At 44.9% G+C, this 22728-nt stretch overlaps 1 protein-coding gene across 2 annotated transcripts in view; it reads left to right on the top strand.

Moving 5' to 3' along the window:
- Positions 1-22728, top strand: part of SUFU (SUFU negative regulator of hedgehog signaling) — a 91626-nt gene that overhangs the window by 58535 nt on the left and 10363 nt on the right. For both annotated transcript variants that reach the window (XM_033066424.2, XM_033066425.2), the window contains exons 9-10: positions 8766-8900; positions 10356-10494. In XM_033066424.2, the coding sequence (XP_032922315.1) occupies positions 8766-8900; positions 10356-10494 (274 nt within the window). The remainder of the gene's footprint in view (positions 1-8765; positions 8901-10355; positions 10495-22728) is intronic.

Genomic DNA, 22728 nt, shown 5'->3' with positions numbered 1-22728 from the left:
ATAAGCACTTCAGTTAGGGAAAGACAGCTTTCAGTACTGTGGTGGTACTATTGGAGGGATAGGAGAAATGTCAGTTTAAAACAGCAGTGTGTCCTTATACTTTCTTCCTCCATCTTACTAGCTGCTTTGAGAGGAGTTTGGGAAAGGTCTTCCCTTTGTGCAGTTGCTTCTCCTCTCCATGTAGCAGATAAAATGGGACTTGTTCAATGTATTGATCATACCAAAAGGGGTGGTTTGTGCTGGAAAGCAATGTTTACTTGCAACCTCTGACTAACTAGTACTTAATTCAGACCTGATGATTACCCTTACTGTGGCTAAAACTGATCAGTCAACACATTTTCCAGAACAGTGTGGTATAGATGAAGCAGAAGAGGAAGATCTTGTTATGTCTCTGCCTTCCTCAGTACACTGTCTCAGCATGTCTCATGCATTTGAGCAAAATTGCTCAATGTGCAGTATAAGTACAAGAGCATGATATGGAGGCTCTCATCTCCAGCTGCTGCACAGGAATGTAACTTAGGAGCTCACTTTTGCATGCAGTAATGTATCTACATCCGTGCTCCCTCCAGGTACCTGCAGGGGTAAAGGCTGAGACACAAAAGGCACAAACCCAGAACAGGATATAACTCTTTCATAGGACTTCTGAGCACCTGAGATGAAGGACAATTATGTACACAGATCTAGTCCTTCTGCTGTGATCCTTGCTTGCATTGCTCGGGCCTGGTAGGGCTGGGACTCAGGTCTGTCCTTCACTGTAATTCTTGTCTAATCAAAGGCAAATCATTTAGCTATTTAGCTTCAGTTCTGAATCTATAAAATGGGACTAATAACAATGTCATCTTCTTGAGGCACCACAAGGATGAATATGTTAATGATTACGAGGTGCTGGCTGATGGGAAGCAGGCTTATGTGTAATCATATCCTGCACTGTACACACCAGACCATAAAATATCAAACCTGTGGTTCTTTGCAAGGGTCCTGTGAATAACTGGTGCATTAGAAGTTCTTTAGGAACTTGACAGAAACACTCCCTTGGGGTGTGACAAATTGTTTCAAATCTGCTTTCCATAGGGATCGCTGCAGAACCCCAGGCTGTCAAATTTGCACCCAAATGACAGTAGGATGTTAAAGTCTGACACAGACTCTAAGGGCTTTGTGCAGAAGAGGAATGTGCTGTTTATTTATCATGTATTTGAACCACCAACTGCTTTTCTAGTAGCTTTCTTCTCTTTCTTTTATCCTAACCCTACCACCCACACGCAAAAATCTATCAAGGTTTAAAGCAGACAACCTGTTCTGCATTCAGCATCACAAATAGTATCAGAAACACTCAAACTTTTGAATATTTATTTGTACAAAATGTAGAGGATCCATTCCATATAGATTTCCCAGTCTTTGTATAGTTACAGTTTTCAGTGCTTATGCAAAAAACCCACATTATTTGGTTACAGATACGGCTTGATTCAGTGTTTTGGCTCCAGCAAAGCACATACTTACATGTGAAGCATGCATATTACCAGTTGTTCACTGTCCCAGAGTCCTAGAAAAAAGTTCCTTTGAGAAAAAGCTGGTTTCTGTCAAAACCCTGCTGGGCAGCTGTAGTACTTTGATTCATTAGTGTTATTACCGTAGACTGTGTAGCCCTTTCTCTCCTAAGGATATGAATAAAAGCACACTTAAAGCTTAAAACTGCATTGGACATCTGTTTCTCAAAATGACTGTTGGCTCAGTTCACAAGCAGCCATTAAATCAGTTTGTACGTATTAACAAAAGAACATGTGAATTAATCTTTGGAAACATGACTAATCATTTTGAACATAGGTAACTGAATACTCTCAATTACCACTTGGAAAAATAAGAAGTATATGAATACCAGTGTACATTTCAGTGGTGCATTATTTGTTTCTTAGGATCCATCAGCTTAGTAGATGCTGCTGAGACACACAGAAAGGCAGGGCTCCCAGTCTCGAATCGTGCACATTGACTCTTGTTGGATACAGAGAACTGTTACCCGTAGGGGATGTTTAAATGTCAGACTAAACACTGCTGCTGTCAAGCCCTCAGTGGGCTGGAAGCTCCAGATGTCAGAGTTCAATGACACTTGTGGAGTCTTGCTTCGATCACTATTTAATTTCTTGATGTAATAATTTCTGGGGCTGAGTCTTTGGTTGTCCCTGGTAATTAGTTCTGTGCTCTCCTGTGTGGTAGGTGAGTAGTATCTCTGCGTTACAGATTAGGACAGCAGAGCTAATTTGCCACAGTTGCAGTGAGAGCCAGCGTTGGGATAAGGGAATTCTTGACCTTTTCCACCCCTCAAGGGCCCCCTTGATCATACAGCATTGCTGAAATTGATGTTTTTCTGCCTCTTGGCTGACTCAGACTGTTCTTCTGTGAGTTGAGGCATGGAGTAGAAACCTAGGGCTAGCACACTGCATTACTGCATGTGTTAAAGCTAAAATTATCTGCAATTGTTGCATTTCATTGTGCCAGAATTCAGATATTGCCCACGCACACCCCAGTGTCTGAACATGAGGTTTGAGTGATAGAAAAGGGTCTCTCAAGTCTATATTACTTTGATGAGGCTTTTCCATCATGTCTCTGTTGTTTATAACTCTCCCCCTTCTCAAGAAGGATCAAGTCGTGTGGTTCACATGCCTGACTCTCATATTTCTTTCTGGGATTTCCCAGGTAATCATGCTGGTCCCTTATGTATGGTGACCTTATGTATGGTCATTTGTCCAGGGACCCACAGAGACCTCAAGTCCCATCTGCATTCAATTTCTAGGCAGAAAGACAGGTTGAGTCTAGGGAAACCTGAACATATGGTAGCCCTGTAGCCATGTGCTAATTCCATCCAGCCCTGAACAGTTTCCAGCTGTGCAGGGAAATGAAGGCAGGTTCCTGGCAAACAGAGTAGGGAACAGCCCTCCGGCAGGTGGGGCTGGCAGGACTGTCCTGGCAGTGACCTGCTGGAGCTCTGCACTCTGAGCATCTCAGGTGGTTGCCCTTCCCTCGTGGGAAGAGGGAGGAGTTGTGTCACTCCAGAATTCCTCCTGGGATAACCCCAGACTGTCACATGCCTGGTTTGGAGCACATGAGTAGTAGTGGCACTGCTTCCAGGGCTGGAGTCCACTCCTGTAGTTCCTCTGACTTGGTAAATAGGGCACACGGACATCTCCTGTCAGGGAGCAGCACTGGGTTAATGCACATTAACAAGCTCCATCTCAGCAGCATTTCTGAGCAAGCTCTGATGGTAATACCAAAATGTAGGATTTTCTTGGAGGCAAGTCTGCACTTTGCTTCTCTCAGTTGCCCTGGATTTTCATTCTGCTTTGCTTGGGTGGAGGGGAGCTGTTGTCTTTGTAGCTGGTTTCCTGTCTTCAGTTCTTGGAGGCAAATTTTACATAAAGAGGAGCATTTCAGCATTCTCTGAAGCTGTCTGGTTCTGGCTAGGCTTTCTGATTCTGCAACCACTAAGCAGTAAGTTTCCAATCCAGTCCTGCTTATTTAGGCGTGCTCTCTCATCGGGTCGTCGTTCAGTGGTGTCCTGGTTGAGTAAGGAATGCTGAATGGAGGGAGGCAATATACTTTAGGGAGTGTCTCTCAGCGTGAGGCTGAGTGCTGGGTGACAAGGTTGCAAACTAGAAAAGTAAATGTCTGGAAAACCAGTGTCAGTAGAAGTGCAAAGCAGTCACCATGCTAATAATTTGCACTCCTGCATAGCTTTCCCCATCTGAGAATCCAAAAGTGCTTTGCAAACATTGACTTAATCCTTGCAACGTCCCTACATGGAAAAATGTCTCGGTTTTACAGACAGGGAACCTGAAGCATAAAAGACTTGTTTGACTTTGCTCATGAGTCTGCAGGGTGCCAGTGGCACAGCCTAAATCTCTCAATTCCATTTCAGCTGCAGGTCTTGGAACAGTCTGGCCCCTGCAAGCTCTAACAGTGGTTATTATGCAGCTTTCCAAAGGATTATGTGAGTGGCAAGAAGATTGTTGCTACTGGCATTGTCCTAGCAGCCCTTCCCTGCCAGGAAATGCACACAGAACCTCGTCACCATCCTGTTTAACCAGGCTGAGGAGCACCCAAGTCTGAGCACTCGAGGTAGCCTTGTCTTAGTGTGACCATGCAGGAGCTGTGTGACCATGTCCTCCCCAGCTCTGCGCTTGCCTCTGTGCGTTCCTGACATGTGCTGTAACTCTGTGTGCCAAGGTGCTTAGGGCTCTTTCCCACAGCTGCTGTTTGCCCTTCAGGGAAACTGTGGGAAAGAGACTGGAAGATTGTTGGCACTTAAGTGATCTTTGACCATATCTTCATGAGGGAGTGAGGAGGTTTGAAATAGCCACGGTTGGAAAGGGAAGAAGGGGGAGTGGAAGAGGGGGGCGGGAAGGGAAGAAAGGAAAAGTGGCCCGACTTTTCTCTGCCAGCTGTGCAAGCCTGCACTGATGGTTTGCATTTGCTAACTCACAGTACTGAATTTTATATGGAGGGAGCAAGGAGCAATGACAGAAACTAACTTCAGTAAGGCAGTGGGCACCCACTCCTGGAAAGACCCCCTGCCATGGCCAGATTCCAACATCATGTCTTTTGTGATTTTGATACCTGGGAGGGTAACTTGGAAATGCAGCAAAATTATGCTCTGTATCAGAAACAGAGCTTGGAGGAGAACTGAGACTTCCTTCCTTGACAGATCCATGAGATCAAACTCTCTGATCATAAAGCAAAGCGCAAATGCAAGAATAAATAAACCTTTCTTAATCCGATCAACCTGGTTATTCTTGAATCCCATAAAATAACTGCCAGTGGTTGCTTGAGAAGGAGTTGCTATAAACATGATTTATAAGGAGGGGACATCCAAAGTTTGTGCAACCCAGTGATTGCATTGGCGATTTTCCAGGATCCCCACGGGCTGCTGCTAATTGGCATCAAATTAAGCAGGTTGCAGCCACCCTCATCTTTGATACAAAGAGAGAGCCCCCGGGAGGCTACAGGTTCCAGCGTGTGGCCTTCTCACATCAAGAAGGAGCACAGCACACTGGGACGTTGAGTCTCCTCGGGCCCTTCCCCCTTGTTGACAGATCTGGGGAAGCTGCAGGCTGCACTGGACACCTTTACAATGGCTTAACCACCCTCTCTTTCTCAGAAAAAAGAGAAAAAAAATCAAATATGGCTTTGGTTAAGTTCATGTTAATCAGCATTCATGAGACTTAACAAAAAAACAACAAACATAATTTCCTCCCTCTCTCCTCCACCCAGAAGCAGACTACTGGTAGAAACTGAAGCTGGAAAAAATAGTTGAAAGTCAGCTAAAGTCACCTTGGTAACTGCAGCAATACACTTGCCCAGAACAGGAGACATCAAACCCAACTACAAACAGCTTTAAAGAAACAAAAAGAATGTAATCATCTAAAGAATTAATCTGACAACTGCCCACGTTTACACCTCCCACAAGCTCCCAATCAGAGGGAAATGCGCTTTAATCTCCTCCAACTCCCCTCCAGTTTCACAAAACACTAGATGTGCAGTCTTTAAACTGGGGCATTTCCGGCATGCTGCTTCCATTTAAATCTACTGCCTTTCCTAAATGCAGCAGCCCTGGCTTTTGCAGAGTTGTTTTTTCTGGACACTGAGAAACATGAATTTTTTGTGGGGGTTGGACAAAGTATTAAATCTGGAATAGACAAAGTTTGCAACATTTTTCATGATAGTCAGCTAGATCTTAGTCATAACAAGTAAAACTCCCCTGACTCTTGCTGCTGATTTATTTGGTGATGGGGTGGAGGAAGCAAGGACTTAGGGGTAACTGACAGTTGTAAAACCAGGGATGTTAGTGTTAGAAAGCAAAGTTTTTCTACGTTTTTTTTCTGAGTCTGAAAACTACAAGCTGTGGATGGCAATATGTGTTAGGACATGAGCTTTTTATTAATAACAACCTAGAGGTCCTGCTGACCCTTCATCTGGGCTATACCCTTTGGAAGGGTCAGCACAAGGATTTCCAGTCTCAAAGAGAGAATTTTAATGGGTCTTTCTTAGTCCCCATATCATGCGACATTTTTCCAAGTCTGAAAGTCATGGCATTGTGGCCTCCTGATGTGTTATGTGCAATCCACAATACACAATTCTTGTTTAGAAAGGGCTGCCTTAGACAGAAGGTTATTTGGTTTCTGCTATACTGGAGTTTCACCCTTAATTTTAAATACCTGAAATTATGTGAGCTCCTCTGAAGGGAATCAAGACACACAGTGTGAATATTTTGGAAAAAAATTTGTCAAAAGCATTAATCCTTCCTTGTCATTCAAAGTATTAACTACCAGTTTGCTTCACCTTTTTGACAGAAGGGCTGGTTACTTATTAATGTGAAGTCATAATTATTGACAGCCGTAAAGTCATGACAGTTCCGTTTGATAGTTACACATTAGTCAACATCTTCTCTTGAGCATGTAATGACAAACAGCATTTGCTGGTTTTAATAAGACTCAGAAAGCTTTGCCCCTTGCCTCCAGAATATTGTCGTCATTCCTATTATTGCATTAACAACCGGAGGCTGTTTCCCCTCTGGACTACAGCCCCATTGTGCTCGCAGCTGTACTAGCTAGCATGGTGGAAACCTAAAAACCCACCTTCAGCTCAGAGGGAATTGGACTCCAGGGGTGTGGGGAGCTGTCCTGCAGCTCTCTGTCCTGCTGAAGCTCAAAGCTTTCACCATGGATGCCTGTGAGACTGTTCTGGGATGTCCCCATGCCCGGCACACTTAGGCAGTCCAGGTGAGCAGCGCACAGTCTCTTGTCTGTAGCAGTAACATTGCTGTAAAACTCCTGATCCACTCCACAGTGCCAAAACTCTGGAACTGCATTTAGGAGTGCAAGTTTATGGCTTGCTTGAAAATCATGCGTTGCTAATGGCTGACCCTTTTGGTAGGGGCTGATAAATGAATGATTGGAAGCTGTAGACCACAGGCTGACTTTCCCACAGCTCACTGTGTATATAAGATCTGATAAGGAAGTTGAGACAAAGCTTAGCTTAAGGTCAACTGATCATTAATCAACTGTAACTGCACCTCTCAGGTAATCAGTCTGAAAAATGCTGGTCTGCTCCACTCTTTGAAGACCCCACCTAGAAAGAGCTGTAAAATGTTTGCTGAGGTAGATTAAACACAACTTTAAGTGCCACACATCGACTACAAAGCATGTTGTGCTTTTGCTTCAGGGTTAACCCACTAAACTGACACTGCTGTCTGCCAGTCCATCAGCCCACCCTGTGCATAAGCTGCATCCAGACCTGCCATGTCCCTGCTTGATCCATTACTACTTTTGTATGTTGCTAAAGAAGAAAATGTTTTACAGTTTTTATCTTGCAGAGAGCTGAGCTCTGATATCTTTTTTTCTGCATCTCTGACCTGGCCATGCAGTGTATTTGCAGGTTGGACCATGAGATATCAGAGTTTGGCTGTTTCAGAGTGGGCAGCTCAGCAGCATGGGTGAAGGGCTCACCTGGGACTAGGTGACCCGACAGAAGCAACAGGCTGATCTGCACTGGAATTCCCACTGAACTGCACTTCTATGTGTGTGGTTGATGGGAGTAATTTTGGGACAGCCCTCAAAGGTAAAATCAAGTAAAGGTGTCATCTAGGTCAGCTCATGAGGGTGAAGCTGATTGTTTACAATAATTTCCAGATGTACATGAAAGATAGTTCAGCTTGAATAGAGGAAGGATCCAGGCTTGTTTTAACAGTGTTCTCAAATGGAGCCACAGCTTGACAGCCTTGTTTAACTTTGGGTTGTTGTGGCACAATGAAGGTACATTGCAATGTGAAATCTCAGTGCCCTCCTGCTTTCCCTGTCCCTCTCCTCTGGCAATTCTGTACTGTAGAAACTATCTTAACAAAATCTTACCTCTCTTAAATTCTTGTGGAATTACAGGTGGCAAAAATACAAATCAATTACCAGATACTTCTCATCAGTCCATGTCATCCATTAAAGTCATAACCCATCCTGTCCATTATTCTTTGTTCCAGACTGTCAAGTAAGGGATCATGCTGGTGCTCTTTGAACATATAAAGTGTTTATGGTCAAGTATTTTGAGATAGATCGTTTTATTATCTAGAGGATTTGGTCTGGCAAAGTTCCTAATCATGTAACAACATAACTGTGTTGTAGCTCCAGAATATGCTGGTCTTGCAGAAATGAAGGAATAAGAAAGCAAAGCTACCATTGTCCTGATCAGCCCAACTTAAAAGGGAAAAGAATCTTTGAATCTCCTAATTGTTACATGGAGAGTCTGTCTTTTGGCTGTCACATTTGATGCTGGTGGAACCAGGAGATTCTCAAAGCCTTTTGGTTGAACTGCAAAAAAAAAGGCACAAAGGACTGGACAAGTCTTTCCTGCAGGCCACTGCCTGAAAAATCCTGAAGATAAAGCAAAAGCAGGAGGGAGGATACACATGTTAATTCTTCCAAACCATTTTATAGTATTTGGAGTTGTGGAAAATTTAGTTTTGCTGCAGTTCTTTCCAGATTTTTTTTTTTATACTTGGAAAGGATGCACCATGTATATGCATCAATTCAGATCCTAGGTCAAATCAAGGTGAAGAGCTGCATGCTGGGACTAGTAGTCTGAAGGAAGTTATATCTCTGCAGGAGTGGTGAAAACTCAAATGTGTCTTTGTCTTCATTACAGTTTTTTCCTGTATCATTCAATATTTGCATTCAAAATAGCACCCAGTACTGGAATCCTGAATTTGTGCATTTTGCCTGTTCTCTCAGGAGCCGTAAGGACAGTTTGGAAAGTGAGAGCTCAGCAGCCATCATTCCTCATGAGCTGGTCCGCACGAGACAGCTGGAGAGCGTGCACCTGAAATTTAACCAGGAGTCCGGAGCGCTCATCCCCCTCTGTCTAAGGTGAGTGAAGCCATCCTCCTCCACAGCCTGTGCTAACATGCTGCTTTTGCCTTGTGGCATTGTTTCACCATACAGACATGCAAGCAATGGGTCTGTAAAGGCCAGAGCTTAGATATTTTTGCCAAAACACATTAGAAACAGATGATTCTTTGCATGATTCTGTGCTCATCATGTTAAGATTGTTTCTCATTCTTTTTACATCCTCCAGTGTCTTTTGAGTGCTGAAGCAGGACAGGGTTAGTATAGGGCTTTTTTATTAGTCTAATGCTATCAACCCTGCGATAAAAAAGGGATGTCTTAACATACTCTGTCAAAGAAATCCCTTAAGTTATTCATTCTGACTTATGGACTCAGATAAGTTGAGTTGTGCAAAACCTGTTTGCAATCAGTTTATGCATACAAGAGTGGGTTTTAGACAAATTATGTCACATGACTGAAGGAGCAACACATTGTGTGCATACTCTACACATTTTCTTTTGAAGGTTCAGTCTGTGCATATCACTGGCTTCTAGAATTTTCCATAATTTCAGCCACCATTATTTTTAAAAATCCCTGTGCAAATGTTGTAGTCCTTAAGATAAAGATGAACTGTCATGTCAGGACAAATGATTGTAGGTGATTCAGTTACTTTAGCTAAATGAGTTACATGTTGGTAGTATCAGAGTTATCAGCAGCAGGTGCACACTTGCCTGGGCCTGTTGAGAAACCAATGGGAAAGTTAACGCAAACGTATTTCATTTTACATCACAAATGTGTGAACAGTCTGTCCTGATTAGTTACCTCAGCTCATCTGACCAGCAGTAACTCATCAAGCAACTGTCACTCTGGTAGGCACTAAATGATTACCCGAAGTTTTCCCTCTTGCATGTTTGAAGCCATGCATAGGTGTCATAGATGCTCTGAGCTGAAATACCAGAGCTATGATTTTCTCTTGCATTGAATGAAAAAAGGGAAGTGATACTGTAGATGTTGTGAATGTGTGTTTTCTAGGTATTTGTTTGAGTCATACATGTGACATTTGTCAAGCACCAGGGCAATTGATTACTAGGTATTGTCACAGCAATGACCCTTCTTAGAAATGCATCTTCACAAATGATCATGATCATGATGTGTAGTCTGGATTCTCTTCTGTAGTTTCCGTCTTGCTGGAAAACTGGCTGTCCCCTGCCTTTACATACATCAGCACCTCATCAGGGGGAAAAGCATGAAGTGGGATTTAGATGTATTCTAGCCCTGAGATTAACGGGGAAGATCAGGGGTAGCTCCCTACCTCAGAAAGAGGCTTATCATCTACTTTTTGGAGCAAATAATTCTTATATTCCTGAAAAATAAATATTTGCTGCCTTCAAAATAGTTTCCCATGCTGATGGCAGAAACAATAGTGATGTAGCTCCATTGTTGTGTTGAATGCTGTGCACACCATCTCAACTCATTCACATGTGTTTAATTCCCCAGGGGAAGGCTCTTACATGGACGGCACTTTACATATAAAAGTATTACAGGAGATACAGCAATCACATTTGTATCAACGGGAGTAGAAGGAGCCTTTGCTACAGAGGAGCACCCCTATGCAGCCCATGGACCTTGGTTACAAGTGAGAAAGCATGCCTCCTGTTTTTCCCCTTTCCTCCTTTACTGTGACCTAAAAATTATCTTGCTAAGGGCTTATGTTGTTTAAAAGTGTAACAAACCTGTATTTTCTGCTGCAACATCTCTTATAGCTCTTGCACAATATTTTCAGTAATTGTGGCCTCAAAAGATAATGGTGAAGTGTTGCTATTTATATTAGTGGAACTCAAAATGATAATTGACTGGAAAATTCAGAAATCATCTGTGAATACAGTAGTATCCATTTCCTGAAGTTGGTGAACACTTTACAGGCTGTATTTATTCTTGATTTCTTCCAGAAAGGAATTTGGGGAGGCAGAGTGGAATGACCTAAACAAGAATGGAGCCAGGGCAGAAGAGCTAGAAAGCTGTGGGACTGTCATACTGCAAAGCCAAGATATCAGTTTGACACCATTCCTAATGGGAGAGCAGCACAGAGAGCAATGCCTTTCAGTTTTAGCTCTTTTCTATTGATTCTTTGACAAAAGCTTGTGGTTGCTTGAAGCACCCACACATTTTTGCACCCACATGTTTTGGTGTCACAGATTTTCCCTGGAAAAGCCCCATCTGCTTGGAGTTGAAGGTCAGCCCTAGAGCAGTGATGCACTAATGATCTGACAGTGTAGCACTGTTCTACCCTTGCATTTCTTTATGGTTATAAGCATATTGTGAAAAAAAAAATCTTGAGGGAATATGTTAATGCAGAAAAGCCCATTTCTGAGGGACTATGTGTGCAGTATGTCTCTGCCTTCACTGTAACTGTGGCATCCCTGCCTCCCCTTCTGTTTTGAAGATAGGGGGTTGTTTCAGCATTGCAGTGTTGCAGTTAGCCTTCCAAGGACTTGTTTTCAAGGCATTCTGCAGTCTGCATTCATATGTCTGGAGGACATCATACCTTGGAATCTGCATGACTTATAAAGGAGCTGATCTCGGCCAGAACCATCTCATGTAGGAATTTTCAAAGAGCCTGCATGCTTTGATTGTTCTGACTGGAAGTGCAATGCTCCTGTAATGATTAACGGCAAAGAGTCAGGTTTAAGGGTGGGTCATTTTCTGTTGGTTCCTGTGCTTGCCAACACATGATACACAGAACCTTATGACTGTGTTAACTCCAAACATGAGTGTTTGTTTGCATTTACATCACATCTCGATATATATTGATGTGTAGAGTAGTCAGGTAACCTCTAAACAGTGAAGAATGGCGATAATTATGTCACCATTCAGATGTGTTAACCCTTATGAACCTGGCTGTTCTCATGCCTTTTATTTTGGTGATGAAAAACATGTAAGATTTTTGGCGTAGGTGGGATGGAAAGGTGAAGAATTGCTGGCTCGGATGGTAGGGAGAAGCAAGTTCCCTTGTTTGTCTCCTACACAAGGCCAATGTATTGGGTCTTCTTGTCTGACATAACCAGCTCTGCTGCTGCCCCTGACCTGTCCTGTGTTCAGTACAAAGGAGGACAGGCTGAAGCGGGGAGGAGGGGAGGCTAAAAGCAGCCTGAGACAAGAGGAGTAGCACCCGGTTAAGAGATGTGGGAGTGTCTGAAGACTCTTGGCTTAGTATGCAATGGAAGACTTGGTCTGTGCTCAGCCCTTCCTTGTGGTGTTGGGAGCAGGGGAGGGGGAGGTTCATGTGGCTTTGCTTCAGAAGTAAAAGAAGTTGTGGTGCAGAAAATTTCCAAGGCTGCGAGCTGTGTTTGGTTTAGTCCATTGCAGCCTGGGCTGGCTGAGTTGACAAGCCCTGCTAAGTTTTCACAGCAAGGCCCAGAGAGGATTTTCTTCCTGCCTTGCTTGGGACCCCAGGCGCAGCAAGGAGCTCCAAGGAGAATTTGTGGCTGAAAGCACTTTACAGCAATGCAGGGGCATGTTGCAAAGAAAAGTAAATGGAGGAGACATGGCAGGCTTTTTCTCCTGTGGGCTTTTTCCTTATCTTATGGTAGAAATAAGAGTCTGAAAAATACCAGCCTCAACTCTGCAGCAGCCAGAGACTGGCTTCTCTTGAGTCTAAGCTTTGGTGCAATGAGAGCCCAAACCTGCAGACTAAACACAGTACCTCCTGTTTACATCTTGTGGGCTGGAGTGGATAATGTCCAAGGTGGGACAGGCCAGAGAGCTGCTGTCTGTCAGCCCCCGCTGCCCAGGCTGAGCAATGAGCTGAGAGTCACTGGGCTCTGGTGGAGGGCTAGCAGATGACAGGAGTTTGGCAGGTCCCAGCACCATTCCAACCAGACAGGTGTCCATATCACCAGCACAGCTGGTACTCAGCGGGAACCATTTTAGCAGTCTCAGCAGAAAAAGTGAGGAGTCATTAGACCAGAGAGATTGTACGCCCCATTTCTATCAACAGTCGTTCCAGGTCACGTTTGAGGCATGTTAGTAGGGGAAGCCTGTCCTGCTGCTGCCCATGCTCTGGGGATGATTAGATTATTTCATTCTCCAGAGCTGTCAAATTGGCACCTTTCCCAAGTACTTGGAATTTTTTTTTTCATTTAAGTAACATTTAATTAGTTCTAAGAAGCTAAATTCTATTAAAGGTCTAAGCATGTTAGGCTGGTTTATTTCTGAACTCCTTCCACTGTGTCATGTATTGTTGAATAGGGAAATTGCTTTAACTCAGAAATGTACAAACATATTCAAGAAGTCCTCCTTGTTAACACTAGACTCCTGTTTATATGCTAGTTACTGTGGCAAAGTCTCTGATGTGTAACACTTGAATTAACATTACACATGATCAAAGGCTTCCGCGGTTCTTTCTTCAACTCCCCCTTCCCCCAATGCTGTGACTGCAGAGCCCCACATTGCCTGCTAAGCACCTCTCCTCTGCTTTCCAAGGGGTAGATGTTCCAGATGCACAGAGAGAGGCTGTGCAGGAGGTGTCTGGCTCTGTGTTAGAGGGTTAAGGATGCTGATCATGCAGACAGACTCCAGCATAAACTGCCCCACAGTGACATTCGCATTCGTGATGGAGCGTCCAAGGTTCTTGGTCCAACTTCTGAGCTGTGCCAAGTGTGCAATTCATCACAGATTGACCTTGTTTGTCTCTAAAACATTCCCAAAGCAAGGTGAGGTTGTGCGTGTGTTTTCTCTCCCTCCCTTACTTTTGTTCCGACAGATGATAGAGAAGCTCTGTTGAAATGTGTTACTGATCAAGCCTGCCCCAATAAAGTTGCTTGAGCCTTTAATACATATTAATATTATCCTGGGGTAGTTTGTGTCAAAGCCTGTCAGCATGCATCATCCTTTGGGAATTACCATCATTAAGTCTCCAGTGATGGGAGTCAGGACATGCTTCTGCAAAGCTCCTCTGCTTTTATGTGGAGCTCTCTGCCCGTCTAGCACAAAGCAGGCTGTTCTCCCCTCCTGCCTTGTTCACCTGGGCTGCTTACTCTCCCCAGAGGGGAGAAGGAGGTTTGTTTAACTCTACCTTTAGATAATTTCTGCTCTTGCTGCTTTAGGCAGTCATTGTTCTAGGCAAGAAGATGACATTCAAGTCTTTGATCATGTGCAACGTACATGTTACGCATCAGATACTGCTGCAGACTCTGACATACAAGCCAATACAGTGCAGTAAAAACAAACCCATAGTTAAGGAGTCCTCATTAACTCTAAAGTCTAGCACACATAATATAAGAAATATCTCTGCACTTCAGTCTTGCCCCCATTACACATGTGTATTTCAATGCAATGGAAGAATCATACATATTTTCAACAGAGTGTGCTTGCCTTATTCACTGCACAGAGATTCAGTGTGTTTGGGTGATGAATCAGGAGTGTGGAGTAAAGCAGACTCTTGCCTATAGGACTTCCACTTTGTTTATTTCTTAAAATTGGAAAGTGTGTAACAAATGAGGCAGGTAATTGCAGAAAAATCGCAGTAGTCTTGCAGTAAAGCCTGTTAAATGTTGCACTGGAGAACAATGTTGCACTGGAGAATTGGGTCCTGTTCCTGCCTCTACTACTCTCTTCTTTCTCAGTGCTATTCCAGGAGCTAAAATGTTCTTACCTGGCAAGTGACTTTGTGCTCCCCATTCTCTGAATGCCCAGCTCAAGACCTGAAGTCTGATCTGTGTTCCCAGCAACAAGAGCGGGTCAGGAGAAATTCCCTTGTGCATACCACTTTGATCCACAGGACTAAGTGTACTGGAAAACAGGGATCTGCAAGTTTTGAGATGGACACTCACAAGTAGACATTCAGATTCACTCATTTTCCTATGTCTGTTCAGAAGAACATTCTTCCAGTCATCCTGTGAAGAATGTAGTGAATTCAGTGCTTGCCAGGCATTACAGCTCCACAGATGAACAGCAGAAACAATTTCAGGAAGAGATAAAAATTTGTTCTTGCAGGTCAGGAGACAGAAAAGATTTCTTTGGGGCAGGGGTTCAGCCTGGGAGCTGTGGTCAAAGAACCATGTTCATCTTCCTGCTCTTGCAGGTTTTCTCTATGACTTCTAAATCTCTGCTTCCTTGATCCTCCATCCCCCATCTGCTGTATGGAGGGGAGCACTTCCCTGCCTTGCAGAAATGTGAGGCCATGCACATCAGAGGTTGAGAGAGTGGTGGACAATAAGATTAGGTACTTGCAGTGTTATCCATGCTGGCAGTAGTACTAAATAAAGGGAAAGAGAGTAGGGGAGAATGGGGAAGCAAGCTGAATGATAATGAAAAGAAATGATGACTAATGCTGCATTCAGTGAGCAGAACTATCCCGAGGACTGAGCAGGGCAGAGGTCTTGCTGGAGAAAAACTACAGGTGATCCTGTGATTACAGATTCGTTTTGTGAGGCAGACGCATGCTGGGGCCAAATTAGCATGGCATAGTTTCTGTGCAGCAATTTCCAAAGTTTTGTGTGCCCAATGTCACTCATCTCTGAATGCAGAGGGTATTTTTTCCAGGCAATTTACTTGGATTTGGGACTAATCCTGGTAGGTAGGTAGGTAGGTAGGTAGGTAGGTAGGTAGGTAGGTAGGTAGGTAGGTAGGTAGGTGGAGGCTATGGATCATTAGCACTTGGCACCCCCTGATTCTCAGCACCATGTGAGTGTCTCTGTGTGAGCTGAAGAGCTCATAGCAGTGGTGGGATGTTATCCTCTGGCACCAGGCACTGCTCTTTGCTCGCCTCCCATGCCGGTAAGTTCCCAATGTCCATCTGAGAGCATGTGGCTCCTAAGGCTGAGGAAGTGTGGTTCTCCAGCCTTTGCTGTCCCCCAGCTTTGGCATCTGATCTGCCCTTCATCCTGTTTTTCTGTGTCTCTGTCTTCCCCTCATCCTAGCCTGTCTCTGCTTCCCCCTTCTCCCCTTCATTCAAGTTGGAAAATTCCTCCTCCTCCTCCACATGGTCTGACTTCCAGAAACACTGAGAGTGCTGGAGAGTTTCCCTGCCATTAGTCCTGATGTGCCTGGTGACATAGCAATTCCTCACCTCTCAGAGGAATGATCAGAGGAAAAATCACTTCTTAGCTACCTCTGCCCTGTTTTGGGGCAGAGCTGACTTGGGCTGGGACGTGCTCAGTGAAGAAGGACTCTTCATTTCTCATAGAGGCTATGGGCAAACAGTGCTTTCAGAGACTTCTGACTCTTCATTTCTCATGAAGGCTATGGGCAAACAGTACTTTCAGAGACTTCTGACTTAGCAAAGCATTTTCATGATCAGGAGAAAGATTTTCCCATGTCCTCTAGAGCACTTATTTGCTAATCTTCATCACTCTCTTCATAAGGGGGGGTTCTCACGCCAACAAAATTATCATATGAATTTGCTAGTACTGTCAAAATACAGTTTTTCCAAAATACCTCTCTCAATTCCTTTTTCTCTAAAAACCTTTAGAAAAAAATCAAAAACAAGGCATCCAGCATGGAAAAATAAGTTGAGGCTTAGGACAGCAAGGTCAAACCTTTCATAGAAAATGTTAAATGTGCCTGTAGGCAGGATAGGTACATGGAAGCCGTGGGAAGCATCCAGCATGCAGGAGCTATCAACATGTGCTATCTATGCTGGCAGTCACAGCAGAGGGGGGATTACTGTGAGCAGGGTCATGGGGGACGATCCATTCTTTTGGTTTGGCAACCTAAGTGAAAAATCTGGGAAAGAAGATCAGACTGAGCCCAATCTTTAAATATTTTCAGTTTTTCTTGCTGAAACAAAAGCCTTAAAGAGACCAAAAGCTGAAATAAAATCCTTTTATGTTGAATGAAACCAGAAATAAGAAATAAGAAAGTTTTCTTCAATAAAAACAGGGGGAAAAAACTGGTTTTGCAGAATAGGGCTGGAGGTGTTAGAAGCTTGCCTTCTCTAATCAATATTTAAGGGATGTAATGCTCGCATAGGATATGAGAAACTCATACTTTATTTATACTTTATTTCTTTTCTTTATTTTGAGCCAGTATTTCTACTTCTTTGCTTTATGGACACCACAACTATAGGACATTTTGGTTCTTCCTCAGCTCTTCGAATTGGAGTTGTTCCACATCATATAAAACACTGAATTAGTCACAGAGTGCACAAGAGAATGACTTTGTTCCGGTAGAGTCAGGACATTCCCCTGGAAATGAGCACATCTGGTTCTTCTCTCTGCTAGACCACATGTTAAATCATTTATGCACATTGGCATAATGGCAGCAACAGAGGTTCAAAGCAACATTTGAAAGAGCTACTCTGATGCTCAAGATGCTCACTTGTAAGTGGTAGCTATGGGTCATGTCCTCTCTTGAAGACTTAGGATTGATTTTTGGTCTCCCCACACTTGAATAGACGTGTTATTCCTAGCATGGTGAGTTTAAGGACAACACCCACAAGATGGTTTGAGTTGTGTATAACTTCAGCCTGCTCTTCTCCACAGCAGTTTTATGTGTCTACTCATGAAATTATTTTTCAGAATCTTTTAAGTGTCTTCCCCCAAATTCTTGAGCAGGTCTAAGCTAGCAGTTTTCCAATAAGTTTATCATGTGCCCCAAACACTCCTCAAAATCTTACTGCATTGTCCTATTGTGTTCTCCCTCACAGCTGAATGAGACACTGGGAGATAGTCTAGGGTAGAAATGCACCGTTAGAACATGGTGATCCTCCCAATGTCAACTCTCCTGCAGCGTGTTCTTTAGTACTTTGTACAGGCTGGTTTTGGATGAGTCAAGTTCTTTCATCCTTAATCTGACTGTCTATCCTGCCACCTAATGCCCCTCCCTTGCCACTCAAAACTACATTTTGGCTACTTTGTGTAGGTTGTCTTCCACCCACTTAGTGCATTCCTTGAAGTGCCTGCTCTGCCTTTGCTTTTTTTCTCTGAAAGAATTGGATTTGCCTGTTGTCTTGGCTCCCTTGCCAGCCCTTTCTCCAGCTGAGCTAGATTTTATGTATTGAATCAAAGAAGCCTTGTCTGCACAATAGATCTCATCAGTCTGGGCTCTAAGGAGCTCAGGTCCTTGGGATCAGCCTTGTGACTGAGAATGTCATGAAAAGATTCCACAAGGTCAAAATCTTTCGGTGTCATCCTATACTTCCTCATCTGGGATTGTAACATCATGGTGTGAAGCAATAGGGTCCCTGAGGCATCTGTGAGTGGATGTGTCTCTTTTACAAGGGGGGTTGTGAATCTCCTGGAAGAGCAGCAGTGGAATTTCCCATCAGAGGTGTTTGTTGCAACACTGGTACCTTTGAGGCTGTGATGAGAGCTGTGATGGATTCAGGCAGTAAGGTGGCCTTTTCAAACAGTGTCAGGGCTGGCCTGACGTGGAACAATGATGTGACAAGACCTCTGCCCTGAATCACTTGCAGCATGAGCAAAGCAGTGCAAAGGAGGCCAGGTCAAGGAGAGAGCAGAGAGGTGGGCTGGGGGGGTGCCTGTGGCACAGCACATGGTTCATCAGGGGATTTTGTTGGTGGAAATTTCAGTGGGAAAGGCTGACACACTTTAACTTAACTTTTTGCTGTGCTGACAGCAGGAATTAAGCTAAAATATTTTCAAGGCAAAGGACTCTTAAAAGTTGCTGGGTATTTGCTGATGTAACAGATGATTTGTCTTAGGATACAACTGTTTCACCTGTTCCAGGCATAGCATCCAATGGATGAACAGTTTCTTACAAGGGTTGGTATGGTTTACATAGGGGTTTATTGCAAGGTGTCCTCACCTTCTCTGGCCAGACATACAGGCCTGCTCTGTACTAAGTCCGGAACTAATAAAACATTGTTTCCTTTCTTAGACAAACCTGCTAGAAAAGCAACTTGCAGTGTTTAATGCAAACAGAGCACTAGGGCAAAGTGTGTGATTGTTTGGTTTTTTCCTAGGTAGGCAAGAAAATTGAGTATTATCAGTGAAAACCTCTGCTTCAGTGTAGCTGGGCCATTTGCTTGTGCCTTGCCCTGGGCAAAGCATGTTTCTTTAAGTTGGGCAGAGGTGCAGCTTGATTCCTTGCTGCCTCTGAGAGTCTTCCTTGGTCAGTCTTGCCAGCTGTGCCAGGCATTCACAACACTGGTGTGACCTCTGTTCCCAGTATCCTTTCCTGAGCTGAAAATTTCAGTGCCTTCTGGCAATGTTGAACCCTGTAGTGGGAAATGGGGTGTTAACTGTGGGGTGGTACCTGTTAGCTGACTATAAAGTCTTTAATGTTTTACTAAGCACCAGCTGCTTTCAAAGTCAGCCGAACTCATTTGGAGCCCCATGATCTTGTGTACGCCTTTAGATTTCATCCCTTTTCATATGCCTGCAGCTGAGTACCTGTAACAAGTCGTTATATAGATTTCTCAGCCAGATGTGGGTATGAAAGCTTCAACACAGCTTCAACACAAAGTCCTTTAGGTGACCCATAGGTGAGCCCTGTGGATAAGAAGTAGATTTCAGCAAGCTCAGGTGAGACTTGCCACGAGAGGGAGACAGCATGTGTTCCCTGAACACATCCACCTGAGTGAGACAGCCTAGCCTGGTGTTCTGAACATGTCTGGACACTTGCAGCTGTTAGTGAAGTGGTGAGAACCCAAACTTTGTACCTCAGTTGTGTGGTAAGTACCTGTGATAGAAAACAGGGGCTTATCTTCTGCCTAGTCGTCATCTTCTGAGCATCTGTAGCATGACTCAGTGCCACAAAACACAGAGCAAATGGAATCCAGATCTGCTGGCAGTGGTTTAGCACGTGTCCAGGCCTCTCTAGGTCAGGTCTGGGAGATCCTGGTGCGAGCAGGACTGTGCAGCACCCAAGGAGTTGTTTCAGATACCCAGAGCTGGCTGGCAGGACCATTCACTGTTCATACTGCAAACAGCCATTGCACAGGCTGAGCTGTACCCTGTGACCAGCTCCAGCAGGCTGGGTGTTTGCACAGGGCTGTGAAAACACAGTGCTGGAAGCACTGGGCCGCTGCAGCACCCAGGACACCTGCTCAGACAGCTCCTTTGCTTCCTCAGCACCAGCCCAGAGATTTCATGGGAGAAGAGGCTTGTTCAGTGCACATGGGATGGCTTCGTTTGCCCTCCAGATTGTGTCGGCTTTTCCCATGGCTGCAGAACAGCAGTGGGGCTCTGTTTTCCTTTGGGAAGGGAAAAAGCTGCTTCATCATTGTGATCTCTGTGTAGTGTCCTGTTGATAAGATCAGTCAACAGCATCAGAGGAAAACTCAGATTCAGTTCTGAAGTATAAAGTGAGTGAGGCCTATTTGTTTAATTTGAGCTTCTAAGGTTTAAATCCCAGAGGAAATTAAATTAGGTGCCTAGAGCAATGGCAGTCTGTCATGTTTATTTGCTGGGAATGTCACCTTTAATATCATGCACATACAACGTGTGTGTGTGTTAATGTAATGGGGTATCATACTGTGCAGGAGCAGGCATGCTACAAGAATTGGAAATGTGAAATATTAAGAGTGAGGGGCGCTGAGATCAGATTGGATTTATTTTCAGCCTTCTCTGTAAGACTCACCAGCACAAAGGTGGTTTAGCTGATTGCAGGTGGGGATGGCAGCCTGATCTATGTAGGAGCAAAGGCGTTAGTGCTCTTGGGCCATTTTGATTGGGCTACTTCTAACAAGAGAAATCTTGTCTAGACGCGAATCTAGGATGACAATACTTCTTGCTTCCAAGCCCTCTTAAGCAGTTGGTGACCTGCTGGCACATGCCTTCCCCCTGCATGCTCAGGAGAGCCTCAAGAGTGCCAGTTTCCTGTGTTGTGAGACGTGGCTGCTTGTACATTTGGTTACACCTGCACTTTGGAGTCTCCCTTCTTCAGGAAGCAAGGCAGATCTCCCCAGCAGTGTGGGGTAGTAGGATTTGGGGTGGGTTCTCTCTGACTTGGACTGTTAAGGACAGCTCTGAGACACACACTGTTTGTATGAATGTCACTGCAGCAGTTTGTCATTGCAGCCTGTGATACTACCCTCCACCAAAGTTAACTGTCCATGCAGGGCTTGCAGAAGGCACTGCAATCTTTCCTCACGTGCTGCACAGAGCAGGCTGCCATTGCTTTAAGCCCCCAAATGCAGCTGAGCTGAGCTGTGCTCTCCTATCTCGCTCCACTTGTCAGACCTTTCAGGAAGCCAGTTCAGCTCAGTACCTCAGTGGAATTTGTGCTTTTTTCAGTTGGATTACCAAAATTCACTGAGAAAAGACACTGAGCTGTAGACAGGCTCAGCCATCTTAAGGTATTGCACCCCAGTTTCAGTGCTAGGCACAGTGTTCCATGTAGATTTGTCCCTAGCCAAGACCTGACCTGTCCCCTCCTTCATTCTCTCCACCCTTTGCTATTTACCCCTGCATACCCTGTCTTGTTTTCCTACAGCCTCAGAGCAGCTGGCTGCCTTGCACACATGGCTCCCATTTCTTTCTTGCCTGTGGCACCTTGAGAGTGCCCAGGGGTCTTCCTGCTGTGCTTGTCTTCTAGTCTCCTTGCCAAAGCTGCAGCTCCTCATTCCTGCTCTCTCACCCGTCCCAACCTCTGGCATTTTTGTTCATCCGTGGATGGCTGAATATTCATTTCCTCCTGGCCTGATTGCTGTGAATACCGATTCCTCCTCCTTTTTCCGGCTGTTCTGTAGATTTTGATGTCTGCCAAATTGTTTTCATTCCCTCACCCCACTGCAGACTGCACCTCCGCAGAAAGCGATCCGCTCGGTGCAGAGCCCCAGCTCCCCACTCAGCCCTTCCTCCTGAGCTGAGTGATCAGGTTGCCCTCCTGCCTCCAAGAGGGACAGACTTCTCCCTCCTCCTGCGAACAGTCAGCAAATGAGTGTCTCCAGTTCAACAGGCAGAAGAGTTGCAGGCCCCTGCAAGGAGACTGCAGCAGTTTGCAGTGGCACTGCGTGTTTCAGTGCAATGTTCCTCAGCTTGCCAGTCTTGCAGATTGGTGCCAGGTTGCAGAGTCCTGTCCAAAGCAGCAAGCTGCTGGCTCCAAGCTGAAGCAGAGTTTTTTCAGGATTGAGGTATGATCAGAAAGGCCTGGTAAAGATGCCTGCATGCCTGAATTCATGCTGAGCAGCTTGGTCATAAACCCTGGCCTGGAGCCTGCTGCAGGTTGAAGCTAAGTGAAGAGGGGAATGTAGTGGAGAGGGGAGGTTGTGGTTCTGTCATCCTCCAGGAAATCTGTGTATAGTGGCAGCAATGTTGAGGGGAGAGGACTGCAGACACCTTGGATTTGGATTTGGTGGTTTTTGGATCTCTTGTCTTGCCCAACAAAAGAAGAAAGGGAGACCAGAGTCTTCCCTTTCTCTTTCTGTACAATAGTCCTGCTTATGTGTTGCCAAAATGGAGACCAGAGGCTTCCACTTGCCCATGGCATCCTGGCAGTCAGTCACTCTCCACTGGTGTTACTGGCCCTAAGCAGCCAGTGGGCATGGGAGGTGGGCTTCCTGCGGGGCAGTGGGACAACCTGGCTGTCCCTCTTCCATATGAGAGGTGGAAAGAAGTGCAACTGGCCACTTAGGTCCACCACTGTTCAGTGCTAGAACACTAGCACCTTCACTTCTCTGGGGCACAGGGCTCATGGCTGGGAAGAACAGGGAGAGGCAGGGTGAGAGGGGCATGGGAATGGTGGGCTTTTCTGCATGGAAACTAATGCTAGAGAGGAGGAAAGGGTGGACCAGAGGAAGGAAAGGAGGAGCAGGGGGAAAGAAACAAACCTGTAGGCTAGAATGGAAATAATAATCCACTGGATGCTGCTGCAACCTAACTCCCAGGAATGCTGCTCCAAGGCCCCCTCACTGCGTGGGGATGTTTGCCTGGTCCTGCACTGCCGTCTCTGCTCCTGTGCCAAG

Source organism: Catharus ustulatus, chromosome 8 (assembly GCF_009819885.2).
Source record: "Catharus ustulatus isolate bCatUst1 chromosome 8, bCatUst1.pri.v2, whole genome shotgun sequence".
Lineage (NCBI taxonomy): Eukaryota > Metazoa > Chordata > Aves > Passeriformes > Turdidae > Catharus > Catharus ustulatus.
The sequence above is the reverse complement of the archived record's forward strand: the minus strand, read 5'-3'. Positions and strand labels throughout refer to the sequence as shown.